This window comes from Trichomonas vaginalis, chromosome VI (assembly GCF_026262505.1).
Source record: "Trichomonas vaginalis G3 chromosome VI, whole genome shotgun sequence".
Lineage (NCBI taxonomy): Eukaryota > Parabasalia > Trichomonadida > Trichomonadidae > Trichomonas > Trichomonas vaginalis.
Window position 1 is genome coordinate 4,594,923 of NC_067208.1, and position 18,934 is coordinate 4,613,856.

The following is an 18,934-nucleotide window of genomic DNA, read 5'->3' on the forward strand; positions in this document are numbered from 1 at the left end:
TCATAAACGTACTTTTACTATCCGTTAACTGAAAAGTTGATTTATTAGCTTATCCAAGGATTTTCCGTAGAAAAGACGTTCCGATAATCCTTGACATTTCTCCAACAAGACAACATCATTACAATTTTATTTGAAATAACTCATTAATAATCTTATGTAGCTCATAAGGAAATAAAAATTAAAATATTATTTCGCTGATCTTTGAATTTAAATTCATCGAACATCGAATTATAGGAAAGAACAGTTTAAGTCATTATCGTTGATCAATAATAAAACTTTGGATTAAGGATACAATATCAAACACTAATCAAAATGTATAAGATATTGATTTTGATTTTCCATTTCACATACAATTTACGAACTCTATTGAGACATGATCTTTCTTCATGTACATAACAATTTTACATTGTAAAAAATGAAAATTTCAAATCAATAATTTAATAACAGATATTATTATCATGGCTTTGAACAAAGTATAGTAACAGGAGATAAATTCTATAATCAATTGTGTGAGTCAGCGGGTATTTTCCACAAAGAAATGTTGTAAAAAGATATTAATTTGTCAAAGCTATCAAAAAACTAGTCTTTTATTACCGAGAACTTAAAAGCCTGGCCATTCCTTCATTGCCTGAACGAGGGCATCGACGGCCTCCATTGGGCAAGCGTTGTAGCAGGAAGCACGGAAGCCACCGACAGAAACGTGGCCCTTGAGTGTGAGGAGCTTTCTCTGTGTGCAGAAGTTGACGAACTTAGCATCAGCATCAAGATCCTTGTTCTCGTAGCCGTCTGGGCGGAAGAATGGCATGTTCATGCGGGAACGCCACTCTGGTTTGATACGGTTGACGAAGTTTGGATTTGAGTCGATAGCCTCGTAGACCTTCTTAGCCTTCTCCTTGTTGAGGGCATCCATGGCAGCAAGGCCACCCTTCTCCTCGATCCACTTGAAGATGTGGTTAGCGAAGTAGATGGCGAATGTTGGTGGTGTGTTGTACATGCAGTTGTTCTTGACTTGGATTCTGTAGTCCATTGTGATTGGGCAGAATGGCTTGACTGGGCGTTCGAGCATGTCCTTGCGGATGATGACGACACTCATGCCGGCGAGACCGAAGTTCTTCTGAGCGCAGGCGAAGATGCAGCCAACCTTCTCCCACTGTGTGATTGGGCGGGAAAGGAAGTTGGATGACATATCGATGATGAGTGGAGCTGGGACATCTGGGAATTGCTGGAATTCAATGCCCTGGATTGTCTCGTTGTCGCAGTAGTAGAAGTAAGCGGCATCCTCGGAGAGTTTCCATGTGTCACGAGCTGGAACTTCAACTGGGTTAGCTGGTGGGTTGCCAGCAACAGAGTTGACTGTAACACCTGGGAAGGCAAGGCGCTTGCACTCATCGAAGGCCTTCTTGGACCATGTGCCTGTGCAAAGGTAGTCGACAGCCTTGTGCTCGCCAATGAAGTTGAATGGGATGGCGGAGAACTGGAGGGATGCACCACCAGCGACGAAGAGAATGTTGAAGTTCTCTGGGACCTGAAGGAGTGTGCGGAGGCGTTCTGTAGCTTCCTTCTGCTCCTCCATCCAGTGTTTGCCACGGTGGGAAACTTCGATGACAGACATTCCGGAGTTACGCCAGTTTGTCATTTCGGCAGCAGCACGCTCGAGGCACTCGAGTGGGACAGCAGCTGGGCCAGCAGAGAAGTTGTATGCGCGTTGGGCAGACATCTTTAAAAGTGATATGAAATGACGAACGATGTTGCTGATTCAAAAATTTCTGAGCATACAAAACGATGATGTAAACATTTCAAATTTCCTCTCAATTGACAAAACAATTTATGTCTGGTCGATTTCATTAGAGTACAGTATCATGTACCTGTTGCATTTTTGATGGTTATTTTGCTGATTGCAAAAACAATGAGAAAGTATTCAATTTTTTCATTTATCGAGAAATCACCTCAACTCTAAATCATGTAACAATTGAAGAGTTAGACCTAATATGCATGTTTATCATCAGAAACATTTTGAACGATATAAACAATTTCGACACTTTTAGTAACATGTCACTTAGGATGATGAAAATCCATAATTGACGATAGAAGTTTGATGTATAAGATTTCTATTGTAGATGGATCAGATCTAAAATCCAAAAAGGAATTTATCCGCAATATTAATTTTTATTAAAAATCCAAGTATGAGTTAAGCGAACAAATCATTGGATTCGTTGATTATTTGATTAAAGGTTACTCGAAACGCTATTCCCTTTCTTCTTCTTTTAGCATTGCCATATCAAAAATGAAAATGTTTTTATTCTGACTCATAACTCTTTATATTATTGAATTTATGGAATCTCAATTAACTAAATTTGAATTACAAAGCTGCTGATTCAGCAATTTTGACTATTTTCATAATCATTACTTGTCAAATCATTTTGAAAACTCAAATACCTCATATTTTCACGAACAGATATATGAAATAAGTTGAAATTATAAAATATTCTATTAAGAAACTCTAACCTTAAGTAAAACTTCTGGGAAAATAGTAAAAAATTATTATTGGATTTATTGAATTTCATTATTGCATAGAGAACGAACAATATGAAAGCATGAAAAGTCAATGTATTGATGAAAAGATGCCACAGAAGACTGCAGGTGTTATGACACACTCAAATCTACAAAAATACATAACATTCATATGAAGAAAGATGACCATTTCTTAGACTACCTGAATAATTCAGAGGATAAATTCGAAATCGCATTAATGTTTACTAAAAAAAGTAGGAGAAAGAGCGCATAATGTCATAGAAGTTTTTGAGTGAGTGTTATAATCTTGCAATATATCAATGGAATATAGATATCAAGTTCTAATTTATTGCACTGCTCAAAAAATATACTCAATTCCCCTAAAACAGATGTAGATGATATTCAAATACAATTTTTTTTTATTGTATAAATCAGCCTAAAGATCGCCAAAGGTTTAATCATGTGCTCCTGAGTATGCTTTGTTCTTACATGAAAATGTAAAGCTGTTTAATCTCTCGAAGATCTTAAAGATCAACCCTTAAAACAAAACTCCAATGAATTCTTGATGCAATATTACAACAATATTTATGCAATCCAAACTTATTTTGCAAAAATTCCTCGGATTTGTAACAAATATGATGAATTCATTATGATTGATGAATAGAATATTGAAATTCCTGAATGTTTCTATACATGAATTATATTATAAATGTATTACTCCCAAATTCTCTTATGTAATTGAAGAAATATCACATCCACAACAAATAAATTATCGAAACAGCAAATTTGTAAATGCATGCATATGGAAACATCATTGGGGAAAGATTTGAAATCGAAGCAAAACTTATAGATTACCGTAAAATAAACAAAGAAATTGATCAGTAGTTTTTAACTGACCAGTCATTATATGTACATGTCAATTGTTCTTTTTTAATAAGGCTGCATTTTATCAATCAATTAAAATACTCCATGAAGCAAACGAATGAAATTGTACTTCATGAAGAAAATTTAACTTATCTACATGATTATTTGCAACAAGGAGAGATAAATCTTAAAAATTAGAGACATAAAAAGGTAAAAAAAAGTAAGAAAATAATGAAATGAAATTTTTTAATTTTTGGATACTCATGCCTCCTGTTTTGCATCATCGGATTCTTTGTCTTTTTCTCCATCAGAACCTTTGCGGAAGATGACAAAGTAAACTACAATACCAACAATCAGACCTATAACAATTAGAACTGCGAGGACAATTAATAAAATTGCCCACCAAGGCATTCCTTCTCCTGGATATTTAGTATCAATATTGTCCTTTGTGAAAACTCCACCTTTTGTTGAAAGAGTTGCAGTAAATTCTGGAAGATAAAATTCAGTCTTTTCCTTATCCTTTTCTTCTGGAATATCTTCAGCAGAAGCTTTTACAGGTTTCCATGATATGGTGCTTCCAAATGACATAGAATTTGATTCGTTGAAATCTTTGAATGATGTAAATTCACAAGCATTAGGAGAAGGGAAAAATACATCGGAATAAAATTTACCAATATCTCCACTTTGTTTTTTATGGTTTTTGGCGCAAGCCATGTCTAATAAAAATTTTTCATCCTTCATTAAATCCAATAATGCTAATAGATTATTTGGATCATAACTTGGATATTTAGCCAAGAGTTCCTTCGTATAATCAATTGCCCAATCAATTGATTCTCTGGCACTGTTATAATCTGATTTTTTATCATTTTTATATGAATAAAGTAATTTTTCATTTGTAATAGTCTGACCATATGTCACTATTAATGAGCTTGAACCGGACTTAGATTCGGAATTTTTAGAGTAAACATAGAATGAACCTTTCTTCTCTGTTGACACAATACTTTTTACACCATTTTCAAATTTGTATTTAGCTCCGTTAAAAATAAATTCTGCATTGATTTTATATGATGGCCAAATGTTGTTAATTTGTATTCTGCATGGATTATCAGCAGCACATCTTATCACCGCAACTGAGTAGCCTATTGTCGTAGGTCTAAGGAGACTTCCAATATTAGGAATTCCTTTGTCAAAATCAACATTTGCATCCACATGATATTCTGTCAAAACTGCAAGTGGATTTTGAACATTTTCTGTCTTAGTATATTCAAGCTTTCCTGAGTTATTAACTGAAATATAAACATCAGCTACGTGGGAAGTATTACTGCCCATTAAAAAATTTCCATAGACACATATAAAATCCTTAGATTCGATATCATAAAAGTCTTCGTCTGAAATACTTCCTAAACCTAGGTCTTGCGAAAAGGTGTTATTCCTTCTGCATTTTGCACCTTCTAAAACTTTGGTGATATTAGCCTTTTTATCCTCTTCTTGTGAAATAGCAAAGTTAATTACTAATGCTAACATAAAAGTAATATTCGGTTATTAACAAAAATTGTTAATATAGCGGTTCTTAACAATATTGAGCATTTCAATTTAAAGGTTTTTGAATTTGATTCAAAATAAAAAATTAAATTTTTATGAGAAAACTGCATTACGAATAGCATTATTGTTGTTTATTAATTTGAAACGGTTAGGATATTTATGAGTCACTTCTAAAATTAGTGCAATTATTCAATTAGATGTTTGATCTCATTATTTATTTTACAATTTAGCATATTATGAGAAAAATTGAATAGAATGAAGCGGTTTTCAATTTTGCTCATAATATGAAATTCATGAGTCAGATTATGAGCGGAGTAAAATTTGTCTTGCAAATTTTGTAATGCTCACAATCTTATCTCATAAATTAGAAATTTACTCCAAACTTTTTCTGAGCTTTGCTCAGAAAAATTGTTTGGAGTATATTGGAATACCAATCACTTCAAATTGTTTTGGGTATTATGATTTCATTGAAAAAGGGACCCAAAAAATTTGAATTGATGGGTATTAGCATATTGGGATTGTTTCATAATTTGGAGAAAATTTTCAAATCTTCATATAAATTACTTGAATATTTTAAGCAATAATCGCAAGTATTCTAAATCTAACTAAATTTGAAATTTTGATAAAAATAAAAAAAAGTCGTAATAAAAAATCAACTTAAAATAATAGTGAAAATAGTATTTTTATACTGATATATCAAAATTGCAGTGTTATTAGATGCAGATTTTTAATAATTTTGTCAAAAAAAAGTCGCACAAAAAATTGCTTAAAATAATAGTGAAAATAGAACTATTATATAAATAATTAGAATCTAATCTTGATTAATGTTATGAAAAGTTTGCATTGTATTCAAAATATTATGTTCAATTTTTTAAGCGTTACCATAGTAAATTTCCCCTTAAGTCAACTTCAGAAGCTGCATTCGTGAATCCTGTTTCATGAATTTGGGTTGGGGTGGGATTGGGGTCACCATGGCGTCACGATGTAAACTTCTCAATATTGAGTGGTTTACGTCGTGACGCCAACCCCAAAAAAAGCCCATGAATTTAATTCCAAAACTACAATTTCAAAGCGGGAGGAATGATTTTTATAGCTCTTATTTATAGTATTAAGATTCTACCTTTATATTCTCCAAAAAAATTATTGAATTGAGATTTATTAATTTTAATGATTCTTGGATTTAGGATGCTTTTATATGATATAACTATCAATACTGACCTCCTTAAATCTGCTAATTACTTGAGATTTTGACGTTGCTATTCAATGATTATCGGATCTGTATCCGATAACTCAAACTTCACAAAATTTTTGACATAAAAAATATCAGACTAAAAAAATGAAGCTATTCCTCAAAGCCCACACCTTCTCATGCAAGGATCCAATGATGCATGATTATCTGGTAAGAATAGAAGTTAATCCAAAAGGTCCTTCAGCAGAATGCGACTGCAGCGGAAATCCAATCAACTGTTTTAAGATTTTTACTTTGGAATGTGAAGACCAATACGAAAAGGAAGGAGATATCAAGGTAATTTTATACCGTAAAAAGATGTTTGGTAGAAGAAAAGTCGAGGCCGAAGTTTCATTGCCTTTAATGGGATTTGAAGTTGACAGAACAGTCAGAAACGTATACCCAACAAGCAACCCAGATTTTACAGCCGATATTGAAGTTCATCTTTCATCTGTACCTAACGTAAAACCGTTTAGTGTTCCAGCTGGCAAGTATCAATTTAGCCTTGCTCCTGCTTTAGCAGGCTCTACAATACCAGCACCACAAGCAGCCGCTCCTATGGGAATGCAACCATCAATGCCACAACCAATGCAACAGCCAACACTTTATGCTCAGCCAGAGGTTGGTGTTATGATTCAAGGACAAAACGTAAGCTACCCAGGCCAATACGTTTCAGCAGAACAAATGAATCCAATTCCACCACCAATTCCGCCTGTCGAAGAAATACCAAACAACCCTTATGCACAATCACCCTACAATCAACCAGCTCCACAATACTCATATGCTCAAAACCCTCAAGAAAATCCATATCAATGAGAATTTTATTTTGAATTTGTTCTTAAAAATGCCTTTTTTATTACTATTTCATAGGAATATAAAATTTGATTGATATTTCCAAAACAAATGCAGAAATTTTAATTTCTCTATTAAGGAACAGCTTTTTTGGGAAATGAATTAAAAAGTTCTTCGAAATCATAGTAAATGTGAAACTATAATGATGAAAATTCTAATATTCAAAAAAATATATCTCATAATGTTAATAATATGAGTAACATTCTAATGGTTATTAATTGCTTGGCTCTTGTCAAAAAAAGATTGATTAATTAAAATGAAGAAAATTACAAAACAATTTATTCAGAATTTTGAGTAGCGGCATAGTTGCCACTTCCAGTGTACTGCTTATAACCTTGAAGTGAAATGGTAATATTAAGCGGAATCGGCTTTACACGATCGAGTAATTTGGTGAAATCTGTCTTAGCAACATCGCAGAGTTGTCTAACGAAGCAAATCCACATATCCTCTGGTATTTCAGGAAGAACATAATCTGGTTTTTGGAAAATGCTGATTGTATCTGGAATAATATTTTTTCCGAAGTTTGAGTAGATATCCCATAATTCGTTGAAGAGTGATGGGAATTCTATTCCAAGGTCTGATGGTTGGAAGTTCGGGAAAAGCTCCTGAAGTACAGAAGCCGCACATATTGCAGATAAAGCGACTTCTGTTGTCTGATCGAAGCAGTTCTCGCGGAGGCTCATGATGGACATTACCGATATAGTCGTAAACAGTTGGGGAGCTGGTTTGTCCCAACTGTGTAAAATGGCGTCGATATCGTCTACCAGAAATACGAGTGGATACCCCCCATTTAAGCTTTCTTCGTTGGTCTCTACATCGAAGACGATTCTGTATGGGAAACCATGCTGGAAATTCATAAACTGTGCGATTTTGTCTGAAATGATTCCGAATTTTTCTGCAAGTTCGTTAAAATCATTAAATTTCTTAATTTCAGCAGTAGGAAGGGGTTTCTATTTCACCCCACGGTACCTGTGTGTTCTGGGTTGACTTCCAAACCGATGGATCATCGCAGCAAGCTCTTGGATATAAACAAAAGTTTGTGAAGTGTATTTTAACAGTTACGGAATCCATAACGTCGTTGCATGTAACGTAGGTAATGCCACCGAATGAAGTTGCTACCTGTGTAACTTCGGATGTAAGTTGAAAATATGAGACAACGTTTGGCCATCTCTTAAGAGCACCGTTCTTTGCGAGAAGCCCTGTAACTTGCGAACCGATCTGTATCTGTAAATTGAGAGGATAATCTGAATGTAATTCGACAGTTCCGATTTTTCCAGCAGGAAGCCATAAACCAGTGGCAATCCATATGTCTGGTTGTACAACAAGCTCGACATCGAACTCGCCAAGAGGTTCATCGCCCGTTTTCCCTGGAAAGAATTCGTATTCTGGGATTGGTTTATAGACTGTCAATGGAAGCTTCGGCATCAGCTCGTGTATAAGCACAACAATAATACCGTGCTTAACATCTGGGCAGCAGAGGCCGTTCTCCAGTGAATATCCGGTCTTTTTAAGGTAATCCCAACAATATTCGTAAATTTCGTTGAGTTGATCTATGTAGGATTCGTCTGTAACCATAATATAGTATCTGAGTAAAGTAACGATATCATCTAATGCAGTAATATCAATCGACGACTGACCAATTCTAGCTTTGAATTTAGCGGTAAGAAGAACAAAGTTGTTATCTCTTACAGCTGCAAACTGGGCAGGTATGATAATTGGTGGGTTTTCTTCTGAATTTTCATTTAATAAGTCATAAGTAAAGGCTAAACCGTATTTAACGAGAAGAGAGTTGATAGGAAGAGGAGCATTTGGGTCAGACTGTATGTGAAATACCAGCATTCCGCCGCCGGCATCAATAAATTGATTAATTTGTTCAATTAAGTCTTCATCATCCATTGGGAAGTCTGATAGAAGACAAATTGCATTGTACCCTGCAAGAGTATTTTTCCCGTTGAATACTTCCGCGAAAAACCCGAGGTCATGAAAAATTTTTAGAGTTGAAACTCCGAGATTTTTGGGAAATCCTATTAAAGCAATCTTAATCATGGAAGTTACTCCACCAGCAACCCAACTTAATGAGTTCATAATCATTCTTGAAGTGTCGAATTGCTTGATATATTATTATTTGATTAAATATTATCGCTATCTTTCTGTTTTAATTTCAATTCATTTATTTTTATCAAGCATTTGAGAAGTTTTAGCATAATATAAAACAAGACCGTCATCATCATTGTGTTATAACAGGTCGATTTAATGTGAAATTTAATAAAATAATTATTACAAAAGTGACATATATGTTTACATGATTGAAAAGTTTAGAATTTACTCATATAAAAAGATCTTGAATAGTTGTATTTTCAGAGTGGCAGTAATAGTTAAGTAGCAAATGAAAGGCAAAAACCATTGTCATCACCCAAACGTCATACGTCCTAATACTACTCCAATTAGTATTAAAGAAACTAATGTAAAAGTTTCCACATAGCCCAATAAACGAACAGATAAACTCTCCGAATTCTGATTTATACAACCTTCATTGTATTTATAGTGAAACTCTTCTTTATCTACTGAAATCATTTTTTTCACTGTAATTTCCTTATAAGTATCAACTTGCCAAATGAATAGTCTTTCATAAAATCCTTGGAGACAGAACATTTTTAGGAACAGATATAAACACCGACCATATTTGCTTGTCAGAAAATTAATTAATATTGAATTTCTTTTGTTAAAACAAAACAAGAATGTACATGGGTCGTTATGCCTAAGAAATTTAAAATGGTATAAATTACGACATTTGTAATCAACATCTTCTAAAAAGTGATCGAAACTTTCTTTTGCTTCTTCATTTAAAATATACTCTTATTTCAACAGATAAACATCTGTTTTATTTTCAGTAATTGTAATATTTAAAGGTTGGTATTCATATGATCCATAATTAAAATTGTAAGTGGCAGCAGTACGTATAACAGTACCCACATCGTTACCAGGTTCTTCCACTTTTGCATAATAAGTAATCACTGGTTGCTGTTTAAGGAATGATTTCAAATATTTTTCATTATTAATATTTTGTAACATCATGAAGAAAGATCTGGAATCAAATTTTCCCAAGAGGCCTAACACAAAAAATATTAACAAAAAAATCGGATATGCATAACATATTTCCATGTTGGTTTCTGGAAATTTAATAAATCTACCCTCGAATTTTTGATGGATGTCATACAATTAATTATATGAGATTCTCTCAAAAAGTCGATTTCTTGCGAGATAAATAACTACATGATATGGAATACTTTGATCTTCTTTATACATAGATGACATTGATGTTCATCCTTTATTTAGGTTCCAAAACATTCTTGTAAAATCTCTTTTTTAGACAACAAGACTGTAATGTGATCTCTTTGAGTTTTTTTGGATTTAGAGGTTAAATAAATTAACGTATTGCGCCAATGTGTTATAACATGTCGATTTATAATAAAATAATTATTATAATAAATTTGATATTCAGTGACGGCGCTACGCGCCTTTTAGCATTCTGGGCATGTAAGTGCCCAGAATGCAAGCTTGAGAAATTTGAAACGAAGTTTCAAATTTCTGCCTTGCTGTTATGAAAAAAGATTTTTTTTTGTGTGGAAATTGAATGTGAAAATTTTAGGTAAAATTACAATTATTTTTGGCATAACTTTTAAAAATGCAACCCTTCCCATACACAATTTATAATTTTGATCTGCAAAACGTTATTTCCTATATATTTCTTTTTTGGCTAAAATCCTTGGATTGTTTTAAAAATGAATGCGAATTAAACAATAATGGTAAGTAAAGGTAAAACACGTTTATTAAATACTACAATAATAGCCAAAATACATAAAAATAAAATTATTCAGAAGATTGATGGGTATCGAGGAAGAACTGAGCTTGTTCGAGCAATTCTTCTTCATTGGGGCAAGGTGATGCCTCGTTCCATGCAGCATGAAGTACAACTCTAATTGAAGCCGGAAATTCTTCGAATTTTCCATCCTTTGAATTGGCAACAAGTCTAAGAAGTTCATCACCAACCACTTCTTCATTCAAAAGTCTTGCAATGCTCTCTTCAACACTGACATTTTCGTTACTTTGACCTTTGATTTTTGTAATATCGGAAACATCTGGAATTGATGGCTCTGGTAAGAATTCAGGAAGAGTTATTTCAGGATGAAAAGATGATAATACATCACTGATAGCACGAAGTTCAATTTCGGCAGCAGATTTGAGATTATCAGATTCCTTCAATGAATCGAGGATAAATTGTAACTTGTTTCCTGATGATTGTTGGATTATTGAGCAAATTGACTTAACCAATGTCTTAACTGGCGTATTTTCGATTGATTGGTTGATGAAGCCTTTGATTGACTCCTGAGCTTCAAAAGAATCCTCTCCTTCAAGGAAGATATCACCACAATTAATAGAGAAGCATAATGATAAGACTTCTGCAAGAACTTCTGATGGAACTGCTTCAAATTTTTCTTGGAAGAGTGCTGTCATGCATGTAGAAGAAATGCTAAGTAACTGAGATGATTGGCTAAATTTGAGCATAGCTTGAGCATAGTTTGTGAAGAATTGAACCTTGTTTTCTGGCATATTTTCTTCATATATGAGGTTAATGGCATTCATCAATATTTCAGTTGACTCTGCTTCATTGGCTGTTGGTGGAATCATTGTAAATGTTGGCTTCTCCTTCACAATTACTTCATCAACCTTTTCAACTGGTATTTCGACAGCTTCTTTCACTACTTTCTCTTTATGAACCTTCTTTGATGATCGAACTGTTGGAATATTGCTCTTAACAGGTTCATTTGATTGGAGAATATTTTTGGCAGCAGAGCTACGACGTGTGAGTTCGTTTTTGCTGATTGATACTCTCTGGCCAAGCTTACTTGTAATTGATTTCCTTGGTATTTTAGACGCAGCGAGCGATTCTCTTCTTGAAGACATCTATGAAATTTGATGTACGTTTAAGATATTTTCTGGGTCTTATTTTATAAATTATGATTTTAATGCTGATATTCGATTGTGTAACAATAAGAAAATAGTTTCCTTCTGATAACTGTGCCTTTTTAAGTTTTTTTTTTAGATCTCAGAATTTTTAACACACTTAAGCATATTTTCAGGTTTGAAATGCCATTCTTACTCGCATATAAGAAATAGGTACTATTAAATCATTGATATGTTGATGTCCACTTTTGGATTTTAAAAAAGTTGGTAAATTATAGAAGTTGTACATTTATAAAATATCTTTGAAATTCACGAGGAGAAATAAATGCCTTGTTTTTATCATTTTTATTTAGGAAATGGATTTAGGAGAAGATCCAAGTGGAAAATATTCTCTTCTCCAAGGTGCACCACGCGATGGATACATTATAATTGAAGCAATAGAGAAAGCTACTAAGAAAAGATATTCTGGCAGGCTTTTAATGCGAAAGAATTTATTTCATACTTATTATTTCGATAATCTTCAAATGGAATTCGAAATCCTAGGATCAATTTCACATCCTTATATACAAAAGTTAATTGAAACTACATATAATTCTCACGTTTTAGCACAAATTGTTGAATCTGAAGAAGTTTCTCTCATGGATTATTACAAATTCGATTTCCCACTTCCTGAGTCAGTAGCATGTAATATTTTCTACCGTCTTGTTGAGGCTATTTATTATCTTCATTCAAATTCGATTGTTCACCTCGATATTCGCCCTGAAAACGTTTTCATTGTTGACAAGCAATTCAAGCTTGGCGGTTTCTTATCATCACGTTTCGAAAGCGAAGATGAAATCATAACAGGAACTTATGGAACTCCAAATTTCCAAGCTCCAGAGATCTTCACGAATCAAAATTTCGATGGAAGGAAGGCAGATGTATGGGCATGCGGCATATTTTTACTCGCAATTACTACAGGAAAGTTGCCATATAGTACTAATGGAATGAAGAGTTCTGAATCACCAAATGAGTACATCAGGAAGCAAGTTGAGACAAATGAAAGCATTATACCTACTTATCTATCAGAAGATTTAAGAGATATCCTTCAAATGATGTTAAATCGAGAGACATCAAAAAGAGCAACTATTTCTCAAGTCAGAGACCACAGATGGCTACAACATATGAAAGTTAGCGTCCAAAATGACCTAATGCAAGAAATCCCTAGAAATACAATCGGAGTACAAATAACTGCCAAAAACACCCCAAGTCCATCATTCACCAACCTAGGAAAAGTACTTTCTACAACTCTTCCTATGTCACCTTCAACGATATACAACTTTTTAGAAAATTTCTTCGGACAAGATAAAATAACCAGAGATGAAAATGGAATGCTATTAATCGAAGTATCCGGAATCCATAAATCAGTCTTTCAGGCTGAAATACAAGAAAATACTGGTAATATTTGCGTTTTAACAATGTCATTGATTTCTGGAAGCGAATACCGCTTTAATGAAATATTCTCTCAAATTGTTTCAGATTTATGCAATTGATATTAAATATTTATGTTGTTTGATTGGATAATTTTTATTTTTTTTTTATGATAGCGTTAATTGAACGAAAAGCAAGCATAATTTTATTCACACTATATTATCACTACATTAAATTCAGCCATTTTACATAATTAAAGATTCACAATCAAATTAATTTGAGTTTGATCAATAAATACCTAATGAATAATAACTACATATCAATCTTTTTATGATCGACATTATAATTCCTAGATTTATTTTTTTTGGAGATTGAGGGACAAGAAAAAAAAAATAAAGTTTCAAAAAAAATGCTTAGTAGAGGATTAGGTCAAAAAACAACAACAAAAGCATCAGACCCATTTGTTCAGCGTCTCAATCTCATTATTTCAGCTTACGATGAAAATAGCGAAGATTACAGATTTGCTCATATTCTATATAACTCCCAAAAGGATACAAAACAGTCAAAAGGACTCTTTGGAGGTAAATCAACAAGTCTTGGTGGTGGAGGTGGCCTTGGTGGCGGTTTAGGAAAGAATAAACCAAAATGTATTTCAGAAAGAGAATTTTCAAGCTACCAAGATCTTGCACCAAAAGGATTTGAGCCGACTGTACTTAAAAAAGATGACATTCCAAACAGAATGAAAGCACAAAAAGAAATTCTTGAACAAATGAAGACAAAATTGCATCATATGTCAGAGAAAATAGCTAATATTAACAAAGATATAGAATTCTTTAAGAAAACAGATTTGGCTGAAGCTGCAAGTAATAATCGTAAAATTTTAGATTTATCAATGCAACAGCTCTCCAAGAAGGAAGTTGGGGCCTTAAAATCTATTCAATTCAGTCGCGAAGAACAAGAACTTTTAGATAAACTTGAAGCCATCAAGGCACAGCTTAACGAACCAAATAAATTTGTATCACAGTTAAACAAACTATCGCTTTTACAAAAGTTCATGGAAGATTCTCAAGAAGATCAAGAAGATGAATTTAAAATTCCAGAAAAAAGACTTAAGGATGTTCAAGATGTTCTTGAGGTGAATGGAAAATCATTGGCAGCTCTTGAGGAATCAATTAAGATCTACCAAACATTCGTTAAAGTTCAACAAAAATTATTAGATCAACAGCGCCAGAATTCTAAGTAATACAGTTTATGTTCAATTATATTAATAAAGATAAAATTATTTATGATACTTTAAATCTAATGTTTTAAATTATTGTATATTTTTGATTAGATTTCAGATATCACTATAAATATAGTATGTGTTGTAAAGACATATTTCTGTAACATGGCTTTAAAAATCAATTGCTTAAGATTACAAAGTAATATTTAATATTTTTATTCGAGAACAAAAGATTTAAGAGATGCCTTGATATCTCCGTTATTCTTTTCGATGAGATCAATTGCTGATTGCTTATCAAGTCCTGTATACTTCATAACAAGATTGAGATTTGAAGCTTCGATAACGAGAGCTGGCTTTTGATCCTTCTTTTCTTCGTTTAATTTGTTGATATCGCCCATATTTCCAACTGATGCTTCTTCTGCTGGCTTTAATGAGCTCTTTGGTGCCTGTTTTGTCATTATTGGTTATACAGAATTTTTTTTCGAATAATCGTCTTACCACCATATTTACAAATTATTACCCCCTATTATATAGATTTTTACAAATTGTTATGATATCTAACATTGTTATTAATCAGTAAAACAAATTCCGCTAACACAAATTCATTATGACCTCTAACATGGCTTTGATTTGGACTCAGTATCAAATGGAGAACAAAATGTTTCTTCATAGTAGTATATGAGTGCGGGTTGTGTGACTTTTTTTGTTGCATCTATATATAGACGATGCATTAAAATATATTTATTTATAAATCATTAAAAAATTAACATTAATTTTAAAATAATTTATTTTTTTATCTTTTATAAAAGAAGCTATATATAGATGATGTCAGATATTCCGCGATTAATTAAACATTGTTTAAATCCTGAATGGGTTAAACTTCAATTTAAAAATGAAGATTGTGAATTATTAAATGAATATGAAAGCCAAAATAAGCTAATGAGGTATAAATATAATGATAAAGAATATTTAATTTCATGGAATCAATGGAGTCATAATCAAAGACCTCATAAACGAGAAGAAGAAATTGAAAATAATGAAATGGAAATCATTGATGACATTAAAGAGGATGGAATTCCTAAATTTTGTAGAAAAACCTTTAGAACTAAGTTAGGAGCATATAAACGTAGAGTATTAAATCCTGAATATCTTAAACATCAATTTAAAAAGGAAGACTGTGAATTATTAAACGCTAATGAATATGAAAATGCTAAATCAAAACTGAGATATAAATATATTGGAAGTGATGAAAGATGCAAAGATAAAGATAAAGTTTATACAGTTTCATATAATAACTGGCACACGTTAGGGATAAGAAAACATTTAGGAGATTATGGTAAAAGTTCCGAATTCTTCAAATCTAGTATGTACGAGAGAATAAAAGAAATCAGATATAATTATCATTCATGAATGAAAAATAAACTTTAAAAATTCATGTCTTACATTTTTTGAATAATTTATTTTTTTTAATTCGTATGAAAATGAGTGTCAAGACTAACGACGTTAAAAAATTGGGATTCACAAACGAGGAAATAAAGGATATATTAGAGGAGGCGAGTTATGAAGTTAATAAATATTATTTAAGAAATTGTCAAAAATTCGCGGAGTTATTAAATGATTTAGATTATGATGGAAAAATGAATAAAGATGATGTTATAAATTTCTTATATCCCACATCTGAAGAAGAAAAACCTAAAGAACCTGATGTTTTCCCTGAATATTATGAAGAACGGATTAAAGATGATGAATATGATGAAATTGAAAGACTGGAAAAAATAAGAGATGAAATAGATGAAAAAATTAAGGAATTAAGAGAAGTTGAAAAATATAATGAGAATGAAGTAGAGGGTTTAATGAATATCCCAGCTTCAGAATCAGAAGTTCAAAAATCTCATGAAGAAAGATATAAAAATTACTTTTTGGAATCTACTAAAAATTTATTAGATGGTGAAATAGATGAAACACTTTCAGAAGAAGGCACAAAATTTATTCATAAACATAAGTTACAATTTATTGACGATGGAGATTATCCATGTATATTACTTTCACCTCCTCTTGATTCTGAAAAATTCAAAAAAGCACTGAAAAATGTAACATATGCAACAAATACGATTAAGAAAGAAGACCATGATATTTACACAAATTATTATTTAAATAAATGTGCAGGTGTTGATAAAGTTTTTGATTTGTTAGATAAAATATCAAAAGAAACAATTGGTACATATAAAATTTTATGCGATTGTGGTTTCATTATTGAAGATACTAATAATGTTTCATATGAAAGAACAGCACCGAAGGAAGACGAAGTTGAAAGGTCTATACCATTCGTTATTAAGAATATAAAAGATATGAAAACTTATAAACATTATATTTATTCATTTATTTCAGAAAAAATGGAAGCAACCCATAAAACATCATCTCATCATTTTATAGCTATTCATACATTCCTTTTCAAAGTTGTGAAATTAAATAAGACAGGAATTAGATTTAATGTATCAGGGTACGCATTCTTGAGTAAATTAAAATGTATTCGTCACGTCGCAGATGATAAAAATTTATGTGTTCTTAATTCATTTTATGGACTTTAGCCCTGGACTTTAAAAAAAATAAACTTTATTTTTATTTATTTTTTAATTTTTTATTCTTACATAAATGAACAAAAACGGAACAGCTAAAATGAATGATAATCAAATAAGAGCCGAAGGTAGAAGGTTATTTAAACGCTTCTATAACATTCCTGATGGTGTTAATCCTAAAACTCGTAGAAGTTATTTAAATGAAGCCATAGATGCATATGAAGGATTTGACATTTCATCAGAAAGTGAGAGGTTAGCAAGAATGTTAAACGTTAATATTGATTTTTATTATTGTGACCCTCAACCAGAAGACGTAGACATAAATAAGGTAGACTTTCCATTAGTGGAATCAATAATGATAGATCCAGAATTTGAAACAGTAAATATTTTATTAACACAGAGTCCATGTGGAAAACTTCACGCTGACAGAATTACAGACGTTGAAGCACTCACAGGATATAAAGTTTGCCCCTTTTGCAAAGAAGAAGTATATTCTATCCGTGATGACCCAGAAAGGAAAAACCAAAGAAGATTTTTAAAACATTGTGAGAAATGTAAAGAAAATAATGGAAGATTAATTCAAGACGTTCAATTGCAAAACACACAACAACCATATGCACCACATATCACGAAACAGAAGATATATCAATGGCTATTAGCTCACAATTTGCAGGAATATTATAAACCAACAAGATATTATATTACTTTTGACTTCGAAACATTAGAGACTAAAGAAGAACTTCAACTTTCTGAATGTGCAACTTTGAACGCTTACTTAAAACCATTTATGGTATCATCAACTGTCAAAATAAAGCCGCAAACGGACTCTTTGAGTCCTGAAGGTCTTTCAGACCGAAGCGGCGAGGTCGTAGACCGTGATAAAACATTTACGAGGAATTTTTGCTTAACATCAAGTGATTCGTTCATCTCTGATTGGATTGAATTTTTATTTTCAACCTGTTCATTAGTTGCTAAATCAAATATTGAACAATATGAAGAATTAATGAAGCCGCAAACGGACCAAACGGCGGGGACTTTGTCCCATACATTAAATGAAAAACAGAAGGAAGCATTTAAAGAACTTCTAGATGAGGAATTCAATAAAGTGAATATCATAGGTTTTAATTCGGGAAAGTTTGATTTAAATTTAATTCTTCGTGATTTAAACACTGCAAAATGGAAAATAAAATCAATGCTGGGTTCTTCTTCTCAATTTAAGCAAATCATTGTAAAGAAAACAAACTGTCCATATGAATTAAGATTTATTGACATCAGAAATTATATAGCGGGTGGAACATTAGACCAATTCACTCAAGATTTCGGAAACAATAAATCACGTGTTAAATCCTTTTTCCCTTATCAATTCATCACATGGGAGAATTACGAAGATGAATTATATAAAGTGGAACCATTCACTCAAGATTCATTTTATTCAGCATTAACTCAAGAAACAATATCCGATTCAGATTATCAAATATATCTCAATGATGCTAAAAATTTTGAGAATAGATTAGAATATTTTATTCATTATTGCAATAAAGACGTTGAAATTATGATTGACCCAATTGATAAAATTATTGAAGAAACATTTGTTTATAAAATTGACATGCTTCATAATCTTTCTTTATCATCGAATGCATCAATGATTCGTTACGCGTTAGCATATAAGAACTTCAATCCTAACGAAACATATCCAGAAGAAGAAAATGTGGAATCAAGTTTTGAATTAACAAAAAAGTATTGGAAATATAAAATTGATTCATA

General features: G+C 32.2%; 11 protein-coding genes across 11 annotated transcripts, besides 2 other annotated features; 5 read left to right on the forward strand and 6 right to left on the reverse strand.

Annotated features, from left to right (window-relative positions):
• Positions 1–243: 243 nt before the first annotated feature.
• On the reverse strand, positions 244–1,717 carry TVAGG3_0805200 (phosphoserine aminotransferase; the record flags this gene model as incomplete). Its single annotated transcript, XM_001327516.2, has 1 exon — positions 602–1,717. The coding sequence occupies one exon, from the start codon at positions 1,715–1,717 to the stop codon at positions 602–604; it is 1,116 nt and encodes a 371-aa protein (XP_001327551.1).
• Positions 1,718–2,552: 835 nt separating this feature from the next.
• Positions 2,553–4,899, reverse strand: TVAGG3_0805210 (glycoprotein 38 family; the record flags this gene model as incomplete). Its single annotated transcript, XM_001327515.1, has 1 exon — positions 3,637–4,899. The coding sequence occupies one exon, from the start codon at positions 4,897–4,899 to the stop codon at positions 3,637–3,639; it is 1,263 nt and encodes a 420-aa protein (XP_001327550.1).
• Positions 4,900–6,234: 1,335 nt separating this feature from the next.
• Positions 6,235–6,994, forward strand: TVAGG3_0805220 (uncharacterized protein; the record flags this gene model as incomplete). Its single annotated transcript, XM_001327514.2, has 1 exon — positions 6,254–6,961. One exon carries the CDS (start codon positions 6,254–6,256, stop codon positions 6,959–6,961), a length of 708 nt encoding a protein of 235 aa, XP_001327549.1.
• Positions 6,995–7,255: 261 nt separating this feature from the next.
• TVAGG3_0805230 (peptidase M60-like family) lies at positions 7,256–7,854 on the reverse strand (the record flags this gene model as incomplete). The annotated part of the gene is made up of 1 exon (XM_001327513.2): positions 7,276–7,854. One exon carries the CDS (start codon positions 7,852–7,854, stop codon positions 7,276–7,278), a length of 579 nt encoding a protein of 192 aa, XP_001327548.1.
• Positions 7,855–7,927: 73 nt separating this feature from the next.
• TVAGG3_0805240 (peptidase M60-like family) lies at positions 7,928–9,088 on the reverse strand (the record flags this gene model as incomplete). Its single annotated transcript, XM_001327512.1, has 1 exon — positions 7,928–9,088. One exon carries the CDS (start codon positions 9,086–9,088, stop codon positions 7,928–7,930), a length of 1,161 nt encoding a protein of 386 aa, XP_001327547.1.
• A 116-nt stretch (positions 9,089–9,204) lies between these two features.
• Positions 9,205–11,963, reverse strand: TVAGG3_0805250 (uncharacterized protein; the record flags this gene model as incomplete). The annotated part of the gene is made up of 1 exon (XM_001327511.2): positions 10,868–11,962. One exon carries the CDS (start codon positions 11,960–11,962, stop codon positions 10,868–10,870), a length of 1,095 nt encoding a protein of 364 aa, XP_001327546.1.
• A 355-nt stretch (positions 11,964–12,318) lies between these two features.
• Positions 12,319–13,494, forward strand: TVAGG3_0805260 (protein serine/threonine kinase protein; the record flags this gene model as incomplete). Its single annotated transcript, XM_001327510.1, has 1 exon — positions 12,319–13,494. One exon carries the CDS (start codon positions 12,319–12,321, stop codon positions 13,492–13,494), a length of 1,176 nt encoding a protein of 391 aa, XP_001327545.1.
• A 267-nt stretch (positions 13,495–13,761) lies between these two features.
• On the forward strand, positions 13,762–14,652 carry TVAGG3_0805270 (nucleoporin P54 family; the record flags this gene model as incomplete). The annotated part of the gene is made up of 1 exon (XM_001327509.1): positions 13,782–14,615. The coding sequence occupies one exon, from the start codon at positions 13,782–13,784 to the stop codon at positions 14,613–14,615; it is 834 nt and encodes a 277-aa protein (XP_001327544.1).
• Positions 14,653–14,771: 119 nt separating this feature from the next.
• On the reverse strand, positions 14,772–15,069 carry TVAGG3_0805280 (uncharacterized protein; the record flags this gene model as incomplete). The annotated part of the gene is made up of 1 exon (XM_001327508.1): positions 14,810–15,052. One exon carries the CDS (start codon positions 15,050–15,052, stop codon positions 14,810–14,812), a length of 243 nt encoding a protein of 80 aa, XP_001327543.1.
• Positions 15,070–15,419: 350 nt separating this feature from the next.
• TVAGG3_0805290 (uncharacterized protein) lies at positions 15,420–15,884 on the forward strand (the record flags this gene model as incomplete). The annotated part of the gene is made up of 1 exon (XM_051247481.1): positions 15,420–15,884. A coding segment is annotated over one exon (465 nt), but the record flags the coding sequence as incomplete, so codon positions are not given.
• A 32-nt stretch (positions 15,885–15,916) lies between these two features.
• Positions 15,917–16,424: a mobile genetic element.
• Positions 16,425–17,246: 822 nt separating this feature from the next.
• On the forward strand, positions 17,247–18,761 carry TVAGG3_0805320 (DNA/RNA polymerase superfamily; the record flags this gene model as incomplete). The annotated part of the gene is made up of 1 exon (XM_051247482.1): positions 17,247–18,761. A coding segment is annotated over one exon (1,515 nt), but the record flags the coding sequence as incomplete, so codon positions are not given.
• Positions 17,247–18,934: part of a mobile genetic element that runs on past the window's edge.